Source organism: Dama dama, chromosome 13, assembly GCF_033118175.1.
Source record: "Dama dama isolate Ldn47 chromosome 13, ASM3311817v1, whole genome shotgun sequence".
Lineage (NCBI taxonomy): Eukaryota > Metazoa > Chordata > Mammalia > Artiodactyla > Cervidae > Dama > Dama dama.
This window is the reverse complement of record NC_083693.1, coordinates 33,264,337-33,281,164: the sequence shown is the minus strand read 5'-3', so window position 1 is coordinate 33,281,164 and position 16,828 is coordinate 33,264,337. Positions and strand designations below refer to the sequence as shown.

At 39.2% G+C, this 16,828-nt stretch overlaps 1 protein-coding gene across 1 annotated transcript in view; it reads right to left on the bottom strand.

The window, feature by feature from the left end:
* HDGFL3 (HDGF like 3) overlaps positions 1-16,828 on the bottom strand; it is a 71,158-nt gene that overhangs the window by 15,793 nt on the left and 38,537 nt on the right. Inside the window, exons 2-3 of the mRNA XM_061158829.1 lie at positions 7,201-7,277; positions 2,165-2,303 (exon numbers count right to left, since the gene is read on the bottom strand). Coding sequence (XP_061014812.1) covers positions 2,165-2,303; positions 7,201-7,277 — 216 coding nt within the window. The remainder of the gene's footprint in view (positions 1-2,164; positions 2,304-7,200; positions 7,278-16,828) is intronic.

The following is a 16,828-nucleotide window of genomic DNA, read 5'->3' as shown; positions in this document are numbered from 1 at the left end:
TCTGCAGTATCAGCTGACTCTTCCTTTTACGAATGAGTTCTCTGTAGCAGACAATGCAGTTGGACAACATGTTAGCCATCACAGAATTTTTTTTCAAAATTGGAGTCAATCCTCTCAAACCTCGTCACTGCTCTAATATTCTGAATCCTTTGTTGTCATATCAACCTTCACAACATCTTTACCAGCAATAGCTTTCATCTCAAGAAACGACACTCTTTGTTCATCCGTAAGAAACAATTTCTTATCCATTCAAGTTTTAACAGCAGACTGCAACAGTGAAATTATATCTTCAAGCTCTGCTTCTAACTCTTAATTCTCTTGCCATTTCCACCACATCTGCAGTTACTCCCTCCACTGAAGTCTTGAAGCCCTCCAAGTCATCCATGAGGGTTAGAATCCACTTCTCTCAAATTCCTCTTAATGTTGATATTCTGACCTTCCTTTGAATCATAAATGTTGTTAATGGCATTTAGAATGGTGAATCCTTTCTAGAAGGTTTTCAACCAACTTTCCCCCATATCTGTCAGAGGAGTCACCAACTATGGCTACTATAGCCTTATAAGATGTATTTCTTAAATAATAAGACTTGAAAATCTAAATTCCTCCTTGATCCATGGACTGCAGATGGATGTGGTGTTAGCAGGCAAGAAAACAACACTAATCTCATGGTACACCTCTATCAGAGCTTGTGGGTGGCCCGATGCACTGTCAGTAAGCAGGAATATTTTCAAAGGAATCTTTTTTTCTGAGCAGTAGTTCTCAAGAGTGGCCTTAAAAATATTCAGTAAACCATGTGGTCAGTACACTGTGCTGTCATCTAGGTATCGGTGTTCAATTTATAAAACACAGGCAGAGTAGATTCAGCACAATCTTTAAAGACTCTAGGATTTCCAGAATGGTCAATAAGCACTGGCTTCAACTTAAAGCCACCAATTGAATTAGCCTCTAACAAGAGTCAGGCTATCTTTTGAAGCTAAGTCAGCAGAAGAAGTCTCCTCTCTAGCTAATAAAGTCCTAGGGGGCATCTTCCAATAGAAGGCTGTGTCATTTACACTGAAAAATCTGTTGTTTAGTGTAGAGCCACCTTCATGAAGCAACTTAACCAGAGCTTCTGGATCACCTGCTGCAGCTTCTATATCAGCTCTTGCTGCTTCACTTTGCACTTTTATGTTATAGAAACAGCTTTTTCCTTAAGCCTCTGGCACCAACCTCTGCTAGCTTCACACTTTTCATCTACAGCCTCCTCAACCCTCTCAGCCTTCACAGAATTGAAGAGAGTTAGGCCTTGCTCTGAATTAGGCTCTGGCTGAAGGGAATCTTGTGACTGGTTTGATCTTCAATTCAGACCACTCAAACCTTCTCCATAGCAGCAATAAGGCTGTTTCATTTTCTTATTATTCACGCATTCACCAGAGTGGTACTCTTAATTTCTTTCAAGAACATTTCCTTTGCATTGACAACTTGGCTAACTGTTTGGCTCCAAGAGGCCTAGCTTTAGGCCCATGTCAGTTTTCCACATGACTTCCTTAGTCTCTAAGCTGAATCATTTCTAGATTAAAAGTGAGAGACTTGACTCTTCCTTTCACCTGAATACTGAGATGCCACTGCAGGGGTCATTAACTGGCCTAACTTCAATATTGTGTCTCACAGGGAGGCTCGAGGAGAGGGAGGGAGACAGGGGAACAGTTGATCAGTGGAGCACTCAGAACACACACAACATGAACACACACACATTAATTAAGTTCATCATCTTATATGGGTGGGGTCTGTGGCACCCCAAAACAATTATAATGGTAATCTCAAAGATCACTGGATACTATTAACAAATAGAAGAATAATGAAAAAGTTTGAAATACTGAGAGAATTACCAAAATATGATGCCAAGACACAAGGTGAGCAAGTGCTGGTAGAAAAACAAGGTCAACAGACTTGCTCAATGCAGGGTTGCCACAAACCTTTGATTCGTGAAAAATGCACTATCTGTGAAGTGCAACAGAGCAAGGTATGCCTGAACATTTAGTCCGAAGTGCGACTGGAGCAGGGAAGAGTTCTGACCTCAGATGGGTGGTGGGTAACTGTTAATATGAAGGACGCACAGAAAAGATCCAAAAGAGTTAAAATTTAAAAATGAGATACAGCAAGTGATAATGAAGTAAATTGTTACCTGGTATCCAGTAAACTTTACTCCTGGGTTATTTTCTATTTCCCACAATCCTTCATTAAATCCTTTCCGTTTGTTTGATTTTCCAAACTTGTCTTTGTATTCCTTATAAGGGAAGAGGTCTTTGGGACCTAGAAAAGCACTGCAGAGACACATAAGAAAGAGATTTGACAACTGACCTTCAAATGTAAGGTATTTTTAATATCAACTCACGTGTTAGAGCATATCTTAGTATATAAATTATAAGTATGTATAAACCCTCTGAGTTAGGCACATATCACAAGATGTTTTGCACACATAATTCAAAGTAGAAAAAAATGGACAGCGAGGTATACAGGCCAGCAACACTGACTGTGTTGCTTTGATTTTAAATTACTAATTTCTTTTTTGTTTTGAAATTGATTTTTAGTTAAACAAGTAGTTTTAAGGATGTCTACTTTGACCACTTACTAAGACTTACTAAGACTTATATATGCTAATCTTTCATAGGTAAGGGGTTTATTAAGACATACAGTAAAAACATAAACACTGGAGTAAAAAATGATTCTAACTCTATATGCCACATTAGTATATTTATTATTATTTCTATAAATTAAAAAATCATTAGTGTTTAATGAGGCATTAGACAAGAAAAAAATTAGAAGTGGTAAAGCAGATAGAATCATCCAATTTAAACCTAATCCTAAATTAGTCATAATTACGAAAAGAAAATGAGAATAAATCCTGAGGCTGGCCTAGAGATCCAAGCATTTAAACCAAAGTCTTCAGCATTACTGTCTATGACATTAATCTGGCAGATGACACGGTGGGGCCCACAGCCTGGCTGAGATGCATTTCAAACTGAGACTCATTTATTCACATTTTACTGAACATCTCTAAAGTGTCAGCTGTTTCAGAGGTGCTGGGCATTCTTCAGGGAACAAAAAGATGAACATCTCTGCCCTCATAGAGCATACATTCTAGTAGCAAGGGTAGGAGTCTAGACAATAGAAAAGATAAATAAAATATAGTACCACGTGCTAAAAATAAATAAATCTATAGATGAAGCAGAGTAAGGACTGGGGTGGATTTTAACAGTTTTACAAATACAGATCAAGAGGGAAGGCCTCACTGAAAAGGGAACATTCAAGAACTGAAGAGGGTGAAGAAGGGACCCATGTGGTTATTTGGGGAAGAGGAGAGCAAGTTGAAGGAAGAGCAAGTACAAAAGGCCCTGAGGTGGAAGAATGCCTAGTGTGTCTAGAGTGAAATGAGTGAAGAGAGAGTTGTGAGACGAGGTCAGAAAGGTACCAGGATGGGAGCACAATCGTGTTGGGGCTGAGGCCACTACAAAGGCTTTGACTCAGATGGGAAGCCATTAACGGTTCTGAGTGTGACAATTTATGTTTTAAAAGGGTCACTCTGGCTGTGCTGAAAACACACTGAAGGTCTAGGTACTAGGGCAGAAGTGGAGAGACTAATTAGAGGCTACTGTAGTAACAATGGTGACTAGGACCAGGGTGTTGGTGAGAGGTGGCTGGATTCTGAATTCACTCTCCAGAAAGAGCCAAGGTGATTTGTTGATGAGTCGCATATGGCACGTGAGAGGGTGGAACTGAGTCTATCTCCAGTGATGTGGGCTTCCCAGGTGGCTCAGTGGTAAAGAATTCACCTGCCAATGCAGGTGATGCAGGGTCGATCTCTGGGTCGGGAAGATCTCCTGGCAAAGGAAATGGCAGCCCATTCCAGTATTCTTGCCTGGGAAATCTCATAGACAAAGGAGCATGGCGAGCTACAGTCCACGGGCTCGAAGAGAGTCGGACATGACTGAGCATGCATGCACACCTGCCAAGGATACAGACTGAAAAATTAGAAGAATGAACTTAATATAATGAAATGCCAAGATTTTTTGAGAGAACAAGATTTGAAGATGACATGCTGAGTTCTGGATGTTAAATCTGAAAACCCTAGTTAGATATCCCAGTGAAGATGCCAAGTAGGCAACTGGGCAGGTGATGTGGAATTCAGGGAAAACGTCTGTGCTAGAGGTGTGTATTTGGAACTTATCAGCAGAAGTGATATTAAAAACTTTGAGATAATGGGTTAACAGTTTACTGTTGATTTTATAAATTCCATTTTCTGACTGGATCTTAGTACTGGTCCCTTCCTTACACTGCCCAGCTGATCAAGAATTCAAGTTGATAAAATTACCCAAGCATGCTTTCTGACTCCAATCACCACATCTTCTTGGTTGTTCAACTTTAACTGTTCAGCATGATTGCATTTCACTGCATCCAGAGATAGTTTATTAGGTTACTGGACATTTTAATCAAACTGAGCATGAGAAGGACATGTGACTTTGGGTCTGGTGATTTCACTTGTAGAGCAATTTGACATGAATTATTAGACTACAGCTTTTGACCTTTCTCCAGTCGTCCTTGACTCTAGGTACAGGAATTAACTGTGGGCTAAGCTGCCTGAGGTTCATGTCAGATATTGATGCTAACCAGAGCTTGTCTGTACTTTATGCCACAGGAGCCAGGGTTAATGATTCAACTGGCCATGTGAGCTATTGCCAGAAAGAGGGACATTGATTGAATGAGCTATTCTAAAGCAAATTCTTATTTTTGATAGATGATCTCGGGTTTTTCTGGTTTACAGATAATTCCACAAATCAAATCTCCTTTCAATTGGTTAACTTTGCTGTATGTTTTATAAATTTTAAAGGGTAGACCAGAAAATAAAACTGTTCAAAGTAATATGCTCTAAGAATGTTATTTATTTTTTTTTCTGGCAAAGGCTGCTTTAAGAATTGTCCAGACTAAAACTACAGGGGTAGAGTTATATGTAGCAGAAGAAATGTGGGCTCCAATCTCCTATCTGTCTGAGCAACAGATTCAAAGCCATGTTCCGAGAATTCTGGCTCTGCCTGGGGGGTGCTCCTGCCGAGAGTTTTCTTGTTAAATCCCTCACTTTTCGCATACTTTCCCCCCATTGCATTTATTTCATTCAATCAGTTTTAACTCATTCAATGGCTATTTTTGAAAACACCTGCCGTGAGCCAGGCACTATGCATGGCACTGTGTACACAGGCTCAGCGACAGTCACATAGTCTCTGCCTTCAGAGACTGAATGTTAGGCACTTGTCAGGCCATATAATCTCAGGTTCAAGGACACCCAATATCTAGTAAATGATCAGCTGAAACAATCTTGTAACAATTTTTCTGAAGTTCACTGTCCTCTAGATGTTTTAAAATCTACTCCTAGACAATCAAACCAGCAGAAAACTCACAAATGGACTATAATACACTGCTCCTTGGTAGAAATGCTTTTACTGAATTGAGGCTTGGAATTATGCCACTGACTTATATTAAGGATGCTAGAAGAAAAAGCTCCATAAAATCCTTCATACTGTTCCCTGGAATGATTCTGTTACATTTATTAGCAATATACCAGGTGGCAAGCTCTTAAAGGGCAACTTTTATTTCAAGCGCCTCAAAGAATACCCAGAAAATGTTTACTAAGTGAATCAAAGTCATCACATAATATGGGTAAATGGGTGACTTTCGTGTATATGGTGGGAATGTGATAATCTTGTTTATTAAATTCTGCCTTGTTCTAGATATACAATCAGATCACTTAGAATTAAGTCCTAAAGGAAAAGCAAAATAATGCATAGACACAAAACAGAGTCAGGAATGAGGGAAATACAAAAACAGGTATCACAAAGCCCTGAGCACTTATTACTTTGGTAAAACATTTATTTCTAAGCCTCTGGCAACCTCTTCAAGGAGAAAAACACGTTAAGTTGCATTGTCCACAAGTGTCTATTAGATAAAAACAAAACAAAGAAAAGAAAACTAACCTCTTGAAAGAAACATGTCTCTCAGATGAAGACAAGCAAGAACTATGTCTTAAAGGGCCTTCTCCCGGCTAATTCTCAGTAGGAGAATAAGGAAGATGTGAGGGTGCTAGAGACAGCAAAGTAAGGAGAAGTTCACACCTGGCTCTGCTAACATTCACATGAACATAGGGGACAACCCTGACTTTGAAGACTTACAAGATTTCATCATAGTTTTTAGCTTTTGCTCCCATTTGCAACTCCTACTCGTGTCCTTGTTGTAAACAACCATATGTGTTCTCAGTGTGTAAGGTTGCCTACTGTTCCCTAGTACCCATGACCATCTTCTTCCTTTTAATGGACTACTCCTCCCAATTTGTTTCCCAACAGGACTGCCTGGCTAGAGACTATGTTTCCAGCTTCCTTACAGCTTGATATGGCCTTATGACTGACCAAGTTCTTGCCACTGAAATAAACACAAGTATAAGTGACATATTCAATTTCCCTGTCATTTCCTTACCTCTTCTCTCTCTGCCTTCCCTCTATCTGGAAGATGCATGAGCGCTGCTGAGCCAGTTTTTTCTTTTTTGTTCCTTTTTCAAAATAAGCAGACAAGACCAATACCCCCATGGAATGGTAGAACAACACGACAGAAGAAACCTGGGTTCCTGGAACAGAGCTGACTACCCACCTTGATCTATCTGCCTCTCTCTGGGTTGTTTCCAAAAAAGAACAGTAAACTCCTATATTATTCGAGACACTGTATTTTCAGTGTCCTTTATTCAACAGTTTAACCTATACTCAGTGACCAACAGAATTGTAAAAAGTTACAAAGGTGGTACGTTTCCTTCAGAGACTGACAAACTGTAAAGAGGCCTGAGAGACTGTGAAATACGAATGGAAGATATAACTCTAGCAGGGAAATATACAAGAGCTACAAATAAATGACTGGAAATGGTAAGGAAACCACCCTAGGGCTGAAAAGTATCCTAAAGGAAACTTCTGGGTCATGCCCAACATTTAAGCAGAAATAAATGATATTCAAAATAAATGAAAAATCTTGACATTAAGAAAAGATAATTACCTTTGTAATTTCATATAATTGGTTATAATGATTTTAAGAGCATATAAAATAATATGAAGTGATTTTTAACAACATATGTCATCTAGCAGAATCAAATCAGAACTGTTGAAAATTGATGTTGCTTTGTTGACTTACGTTTCATGGGTGCCAAAAAAGAAGATAGGGTACTTATTGGCTGGAGGCTTCACAGCTCCCTCTGGGAGTTCATCGATCTGTTAAAGATAAAATCAGGTTAAATAGCATAAACATGAACAAACATTGTCATGATAATTTATTGCTATTTTCAAAATAAAATTACTCTAATAAAAATTCCAGTCATTTTTCTTTTCCCTGAACCTTATAAAATGATTCTAGAGGTCATATTGACACATCATATGGAGAGTAACTCTGTCAACTGATGGTAACCATTATGGCAACACATAATCAGGAGCCAAAACTACTCACTTCCTTCAGTTCAATAGAATTACACTTGGGAATCTGTCCCTGTGAAGTAATTCAAGAGAATAACAAAGAAACAAAAAAGATGCACTTTGGGGGGATAGCAGCAAATTTTTACACATACACACACACACTCCCTAGAAACATAAGCATTACAAAATAGGAGAATTATGTAAAATTAACAAACTATTACATAGTGGCTAAAAGGTATCTCTTGCCTGGACTACTACAAGTCTCTCCCCACAAGCTGAAGTTGGAATTATGTTTTTAAAAAGCATATTCAATGTGTCAAATCCTTTAACAGCTTCTCAGAGCTGTGCACATGAAACCTCTGGAACTTTTTAAAAGTAAAGATCATCAGCCTTCCCCAGATCCATCAATTCTTACATACAGCTGAGTTTGAGAACTTCTAACAGGATAGAGTCCAAACTCTTTAGAATGCTACATATAGACCCATTATTTCCTGGAATGTTTCAAGGAATGGTCTTTGACTTCTAAATCTCCAATCTGCAGCCCCCACCTTTGTTTTGAACTCCCAGGCTTGAAATTACAAATACCTTCAAACCATTTTTATTTACAGGTCCTGCTGCTGCTGCTAAGTCGCTTCAGTCATGTCTGACTCTGTGCGACCCCACAGACAGCAGCCCACCAGGCCCCCCTGTCCCTGGGATTCTCCAGGCAAGAACATTGGAGTGGGTTGCCATTTCCTTCTCCAATGCATGAAAGGGAAAGTGAAAGTGAAGTCGCTCAGTTGTGTCCGACTCTTAGCGACCCCATGGACTACATACAGCCTACCAGGCACCTCCGTCCATGGGATTTTCCAGGCGAGAGTACTGGAGTGGGTTGCCATTGCCTTCTCCATATGGGTCCTGCAAGCAGCTTAAAACAAAGACAAGGCTATGAGTGGGAGAAGAGACATACTTGTAGTTTATCGAGCAAGGAAAAGGGTCTGGTATCCAGTGTCTTGAAGAAATCTAAGGCCTTCTTAACTAACATATGGCAACAGCCTGAAGATTACTACACATCACAAATTCCTCTCTGAACTGAATGAACCATGTGTCACAGAACAGATGTTCTGGCGTACTGAGAGAAGATGGACTTTGAGTCTAGAAACTTGTAATTAAGTCTGGCTTCTGACTTAAACTGTGATATAGAAAACATCACTTAATATTAGACTTTCACATCTGCAAAATGAGATGGTTGTACTAGGTAAACCTCTAGGTTTCCTTCAAGTCCTGAAATCCCATGCCTTGTCTAGAACTGAACTAATTTTCTCTGAATTTGTTTTGTTTCCTGTCTTAAGGATTGGCACACTCAGTTACCAAGAAAGAAACCTTAATCTTTTTCATTATTTCCTCAAGCACTATGTTCAGTTTTTCACCAACTTCTCCAATTTGGCTCCTGAAATGTCTCCAAACTGAATACCATTCCCATTACTAAATTTAGTTCCCTAAAAAAGTTTTCATGATCTTTTGACAAGGCCATAGCAGCCTTTCAAATTATCTCCTTGTCTCTAGGCTTGTCCCGTTACCTACTATACAGTGTTGGTCACTAAGTTGTGTCCGACTCTTTGTGACCCCGGGGACTGTAGCCCACCAGGCTCCTCTGTCTATAGAGTTCTCCAGGGAAGAATACTGGAGTGGGTTGCCATTCCCTTCTCCAGGAGATTTTCCTGACCTAGGGATTGAGTCTGGGTCTCCTGCGTTATCAGCAGATTCTTTACCATCTGAGCCACTGAGGAAGCCCACTTACTATACAACGTCTGTGTAAACCTTGTACATGTTAACATTCAATACACTATCCTATATGGACAATTTAAAATGAATAATTTCATTGTGACTAAAACTCAATATATTTTCAGTTTTTTATATATATACACACACACATATATTATTGTGGTAAAAAAGACCTAATATAAAATTTTCCATATTACCCATTTTTAAACTTATAGTTCAGTAATGTTAAGAATATTCACACTGCTTTGATACAGATCTCCAGAAAGTGAACATATTTTAAATGAACAAAAAATAGAAATTAATATGGAAATGCATATGTTTATGTATGTGGGAGGCACTGAATTGCTAGCTGACAAAACACTATCACATCAGGTTTTGTTTTTTTTTTTTTTCACTCCTGTGAGAAAAGTGAAAGTGAATCTTTTTAAAAAATCTTTTAAAAGTTTTCTTTCACATAAGACATTAACTTGTGATTGAACTCTTCCTCTGCTGTAATGTTATGTAACTAACATCTACTGTAGAAGCTACAAACTGATGGCTCTTAGGCCCATGTCCAGCCTGAAGAAATGTTTTGTTTGGCTCATACAGTGTTTTAAAAATACTGAATTAGTTGTCAACACTTTAATACTGGAAGATTCATTATTAAAATCCAGATTAATAGCTACTGTGGAAAAAATACTGAAGATAAGGCTGAGCAACACTAAGCCTGATTCCCACAAGGCAACAATCAGCTGAAGATGATCAACAGCTGCCTGCAAATAAGGTCTGTTCTTTCAGCTATAACCTGCCTACCTTTCTCCAGGTGATGCTGTAGATGCCTGCTTCCCTTACTTACACGACTTGCTTGGCCTCTTTGAATATTTGAGTTTGTGCCTCCTGTGATAAGCAGTGTCAAGACAGTGGCTTTACCATCACTCTGGTTCCCTCAAAAAGGTGTTAAATGTTGACATGCACTCACTGTATTTTATTGAGAGTCTTGTTCTGAAAATTATGCTTTGATAGTTTTGGAATTATACCGAGCTGTTCAAGCGGATATACCTTCTTGATCCAATTAAAGAGTGCACCTCCAAGGCACCAGTTTTTGTGTTTGTTTTGGCTTCTAGAGTGAATACTCAGTGGCAACAGAACTTTATCTCCAGTTGTTCAGTCACTAAGTTGTGTCTGACTCTTTGCAACCCCACAGACATAGCATGCCAGGCTTCCTTGTCCTTCACCATCTCCTGGAGTTTACTCAAACTCATGTCCATTGAGTCAATGATGCCATCCAACCATCTCGTCCTCTGTCGCCCCCTTCTCCTCCTGCCCTCAATCTTACCCAGCATCAGGGTTTTTCTCAATGAGTTGGCTCTTCACATAAGGTGGCCAAAGTACTGAACCTTCTGTTTTTCTACTGTTTCTGCTTTCCTGAATTTTATTTTCACTTTTATTTCTGGTTCTTGGCTATGTTTGGTTCTGATTCTGGGTTGCACACAGCCAGTGTGTTACTCCCCATAATAGGAGGATGGGGATCTAGTTTCTTTTGGGTACGACAGGGCAAATAATCTGGTACAACAGTCTTCTGGTTTATAGAAGAATAAGTCCTGCTTTTACTGGAAAGAAGAAAAGCCCTTTGAGATCCAGATCAGTTAGTGTATGAATTTAGTGCGTCCTTTAACCTGCAGCTGAAGCTGTAGACCTGAAGCTGAGGCCTCTGTGTGTGTCTATACTGGAAAGAGTCTTGACCCTTCTTTGCATGAGTTTGAAAGATTGTCCTTTTTCTAGGAAGGGTATTAACAAATTAGATATAAATTTCTTAAAACGAAAGAGTTCTGTTTTTATTGAGTTATAGATACTAATAAGATTACAAAAATCTAATATAAAGGAACATAACAATCCTCAAGAAGTTAAAAAAGTGAATGTAGAGTACTTCTTGCTATTTTCTTTGTTTGTCTGCTCTGCTTACTGCAGAGACACTTCGGGGAGGTCAGGCAGAAGCTGAGACTCTGTCCCTCGGGCCTGAGGAGGTGGGGCCTGGAGGGAGGGGCCTCATGTTTCCTAGGAAACTTGTTCTTGGAGTCTCATCCCTGGGCCCTCGCCATCAACACCACATGGGGACTCATGAGAAATGTGACTTCTCAGTCCACAACCCAGGCCAACTGACAGACATCTTGCGGGTTAGGCCCAAGAACCAGTGTTTTAAGAACCTCCAGCTACACACACTGGGGTGCATTCTTTCAGACTACATTTTTCTCTGGAATATATGCCCAAGAGTGGGATTGCAGGGTCACATGGCAGCTCTATGTTTAGATCTTTAAGGAACCTTCATACTGTTCTCCAGAGCGGTGGCACCAAATCATATTCCCACCAAAAGTGTAGGGCGGCTCCCCAGCTGTTTCTGATGTTAATGATAAGACATTCCACCCTCCTGCTGGGGGTCCTTCAGATGAGCCACCTTTGCTTCCTATGATTAACTAAGTCTGCTTAAATCTACAGCATTTTTGCACTGAGACTGCAAAATTGCATCAGTGCACATTTATTTGCCTAATACTCTTAAAAAATGTATAAAATGTACATATAATTCTCAATCTTTTAAAGGAGTGCTACACTATATTAAATGTGGTGGCCTTTTAAGGGAAAAAACCCTTCTCACAGGAATATTTTTATACATGAATCCAAATTTAAGTAATCAAAGTGAATCTTTGAACAAATCAGACTGGTTTACAATTCTGGTTTAAAAACAACTATTTGTCTTTATCTGGATTTAATCATGGTAGAGTGTAACATAGGTGAATAAAAATATAAAATTGGGGTTTCTCCTGAAGATACTAATTTACTAGTATCTTCCATATACTAGTATTACTTCCATATAATGTTTAGGATTAAGGAAATGTAAACTTAAATTACAATTCTGACAAACTCTCCTGTATCAATAGTAATTATATTCTGTGGGATGTTAAGATCAAACACAGTTTCTTTAAGACCTTGGACTAATAATTAAATTAATTAAAGGATAATCTCTGCATCTTTGAATAATTCCTAAGATAGAATGCTGAAACGACTGGTCAGCAAGTGTGTGTGCTGCATGCTCAGTTGCTCAGTCACGTCCGACTCTTTGTGACCCCGTGGGCTGTGGCACACCAGGCTTCTCTGTCCATGGGATTCTCCAATCAAGAATACTGGAGTGGGTTGCCATGCCCCCCTTCAGGGGATCTTCCCAACCCAGGGATCGAACCCATACCTCTTATGTCTCCTGAATTGGCAGGCAGGTTCTAGTGCCACGTGGGAAGCCTTCAGCAAGTGTGCTGCTGCTGCTAAGTCACTTCAGTCGTGTCCGTCTCTGTGCGATCCCATGGACTGCAGCCTACCAGGCTTCTCTGTCCATGGGATTCGCCAGGCAAGAGCACTGGAGTGGGTTGCCACTGCCTTCTCCCCAGCCAAGTGTAGTTTTAACAAATATGTGACTTTTAACTTTTAAATGTACTGGAAAGGATATATGTATTATGTGCATCCATGAGCTTTTCTGGTTTGTTAAAACACTTACATGTGACGATTTCTCAACTTCTCTGTGAAATAGGAGTTAGTTACTTTGGTTAAATAATAATTTAATATGGAAATTGAGACTATACTAAGAGCAATAGTGACAAGAAGTACAACCATGTATGCAAAGGTAACAAATGGCATATGCTCTTGTTTATTAATGGGAAAAGGTTAGTCCTCTACTTGAAGTTAAGTATCTCGGTTGCACCATAGTGTAAAAGAGGACAAATCTGGATACTGAAAGCTATATATTTGTACGAAGGGAAATTTATTTGCCCTGGACAACAATAACTGCAAATAATAGTCTAAAAATATGCAATGAAATGTTAAAATTTTGCCAGAGCTGGCTCAGTTTTGATGGATTTATTTGTAATATTAAAAAGTGAAAGCTTGTAAACCCATTAATGTCAAATACTTATTAATACAAAACCAGAATTTGGTTTTCTCTGTTAAAATAACAAACTGGTCTTGGAATACTCTATCTGTTCATAACAAAATATGGCAAAAGGTTATTCTCTACCTCCTGAATACTCTGCATAGACAGTCATATCTCACTAGAGTAACTTCCTGGACTTTGTGCTCTCTTCTACCCTTAAATTTTGCTTTTAAAAAAAACAACAGAACTTCCTTGTTAAAGAGTTAAAGTTCTTTAAAAAAAAGGGGGTGGTGGTCATCATCTTCTATGCTAATTTATTTAAAACATTATATTGTTATTTTGACTAAGTTATTATTCATTACCCTCAGATATCTAAGCTCCAATCTTAAGCTATGAAGTCTGATAATTCTGGTGACTCTGCTGAGTTCATAGTACTCACTGGGAAACAAATAATTTGGTTCAGACTGTGGTATAAGACAGCTAGCTCAATATTATGTGCTGCCTCAACATTCTGTAACACTGGGATGGTTCTGAATGGCCTACTCACAAGTTCTCTTCCTCATTCTGCTCCATGGACAAGGTCCCCTGGTCAAAAAATCCTCATCAGAGGGAATAAGCACAGTTTCTCTCTATCCCTAAGTAGCAGGTTTTGGTTCCCTTCTAGCCTCTGAATTATTCAAACAAGACAATCACACCCTCCTGTGGGAACCCTACTCTCTTGATACTACAAAACCTACCTCCCATTGCCCCAGCTGTTCACTGCTTCTGAGGGCAACCTCTAGGTCGCCTTGCATGGCATGCAGTGTCTTCCTCCTCTGGGAGTGAGTTTATGGAATTAATAAATAGTTGGCATTTTACCTGTCCAGTGTTTTGTGTTGAGCCATTACCAAAAACATATGTGGGGAACTGTCTCTCATCAATAGATTGAATAGGAAGTGATCAAAATACAAACAGGCACCAACATCAGGGGAATCTCATCAGAATGCTGGAGTAAGAGGTGCCACACAGTGGTCCCTTAGAGGTTTCAGGTACTACAGGAGTCCAGATGGTAGTTGGGGGTGGGGTTGAATGGAGGATGAGAAGTCCTGAGGTCCAGAGGGCTAGGCAAAGATACCAAGGTCCTTCCCTTGGCAGTGTCTCTTCTCTTAGAAAAGCTCATGGTCCATTCATGCCCTTACTTTGTTCAAATGTCTACTCACATAGCATGGCATCAGAAGATTTTTTCCCTTACAACCCAACTTAAAATAGCACCTCTTACCCTGTCATTCTCTATTCTTTTATTCTGCTTTATTTTTATTATAAGAATTCCCCTGACAGTGAGTATCTGTTGTGTCTTCACATTAGAATATAATCTCTGTGAGAGGGAACCTTGGTTTTGTTCACCACAATAGCTCTACTGCCTAAAGCAGCACCTGATGCCAGGTGGGAGCATAATAAATATTACTCGAGGACCAAGGTTTCCTTACTCACTCAGGATCTAAGGAAGCCCTACCTACACTTGCTCATAGAGACAATCAGTAACCCTGGCTGTGAAGGAGAAGAGAACTGTACATCACAGAACACTTTCAATAACATTACTAAGAAAAACTATTATAAGGTTATAGTACCAAGGAATCTCTATGCTTAAGAAAAGAAAACAAGGACAAACAACTTGTCTGTTTGAATATGTCAATAAGAAGGATTGTGGGGGCCAGCTGACTAAGAATGTGGAGAAATAAAAAGACCATTTTACCTATGAAAGTTTATGAAGTGAGGTTAAATTACAGAGGGGAAAAAAGCTTGTGATCTTATTATAAAATGGTTTCAGGTAAAGAGAAGTCTATAAACAAGTCAACAAATTCACTGTAGGGGAAGAAAGCACAATATGGAAAAAGAAAATGTGTACAAGAGGACAGGAAAAGAATTTAAAAAATTTGAGTATATTTGAATTAACAAACAGGTAATTAGATCATCTTAATATCTGAAAATAATACTTTCTTTCTTTTTTGTGTGTGAAAATAATACATTCTTAGAAGGACCCCAGGCATAATAAGGAAATAAGTTGCAATATAACAGTTCAAAAAATCTGTTGAAAACCAGCTCCTAATTATCTTCAAGAATATAAAACCATCACTTGTTAGTTGACAGAGTGATCTCACACTAAAAGACAATTTGCTTTTCACTCCATAAAACTTTGAAAAACCTTGCCATTTTAATCTTTAAAAAATTTCAAGTAATTTTGAGAGGTCACAATATACTTAGAACGCAGTGCTTTTACTGTAGGCTTTATGTAGGGGGCAGGCCAGATGAGCTACTGAGGGGCCGTGTTAGTACGTGACATTGCTGATTCTGAAGGAGCATACATGGGGCATTAATACATCTCACAGTGCACCTGCAGGGAGCCAGCTGGACAACTGGAACAACTCAGGCTGAATAATAAAGAGTGAGGGATGTAGCTTATGATCTTCATATAAGACCTTTATTTATAGTGCCAGATCCTTTTTATTTTTTTTATTAGTTGGAGGCTAATTACTTCACAACATTTCAGTGGGTTTTGTCATACATTGATATGAATCAGCTATAGAGTTACATGTATTCCCCCTCCCGATCCCCCCTCCCACCTCCCTCTCCACCCGATTCCTCTGGGTCTTCCCAGTGCACCAGGCCCGAGCACTTGTCTCATGCATCCCACCTGGGCTGGTGATCTGTTTCACCATAGATAGTATACATGCTGTTCTTTTGAAATATCCTACCCTCACATTCTCCCACAGGGTTCAAAAGTCTGTTCTGTACTTCTGTGTCTCTTTTTCTGTTTTGCATATAGGGTTATCGTTACCATCTTTCTAAATTCCATATATATGTGTTAGTATGCTGTAATGTTCTTTATCTTTCTGGCTTACTTCACTCTGTATAATGGGCTCCAGTTTCATCCATCTCATTAGAATTGATTCAAATGAATTCTTTTTAACAGCTGAGTAATATTCCATGGTGTATATGTACCACAGCTTCCTTATCCATTCATCTGCTGATGGGCATCTAGGTTGCTTCCATGTCCTGGCTATTATAAACAGTGCTGCGATGAACATTGGGGTGCACGTGTCTCTTTCAGATCTGGTTTCCTCAGTGTGTATGCCCAGAAGTGGGATTGCTGGGTCATATGGCAGTTCTATTTCCAGTTTTTTAAGAAATCTCCACACTGTTTTCCATAGCGGCTGTACTAGTTTGCATTCCCACCAACAGTGTAAGAGGGTTCCCTTTTCTCCACACCCTCTCCAGCATTTATTGCTTGTAGACTTTTGGATAGCAGCCATCCTGACTGGCGTGTAATGGTACCTCATTGTGGTTTTGATTTGCATTTCTCTAATAATGAGTGATGTTGAGCATCTTTTCATGTGTTTGTTAGTCATCTGTATGTCTTCTTTGGAGAAATGTCTGTTTAGTTCTTTGGCCCATTTTTTGATTGGGTCATTTATTTTTCTGGAATTGAGCTGCAGGAGTTGCTTGTATATTTTTGAGATTAATCCTTTGTCTGTTGCTTTGTTTGCTATTATTTTCTCCCAATCTGAGGGCTGTCTTTTCACCTTACTTATAGTTTCCTTTGTTGTGCAAAAGCTTTTAAGTTTCATTAGGTCCCATTTGTTTAGTTTTGCTTTTATTTCCAATATTCTGGGAGGTGGGTCATAGAGGATCCTGCTGTGATTTATGTTGGAGAGTGTTT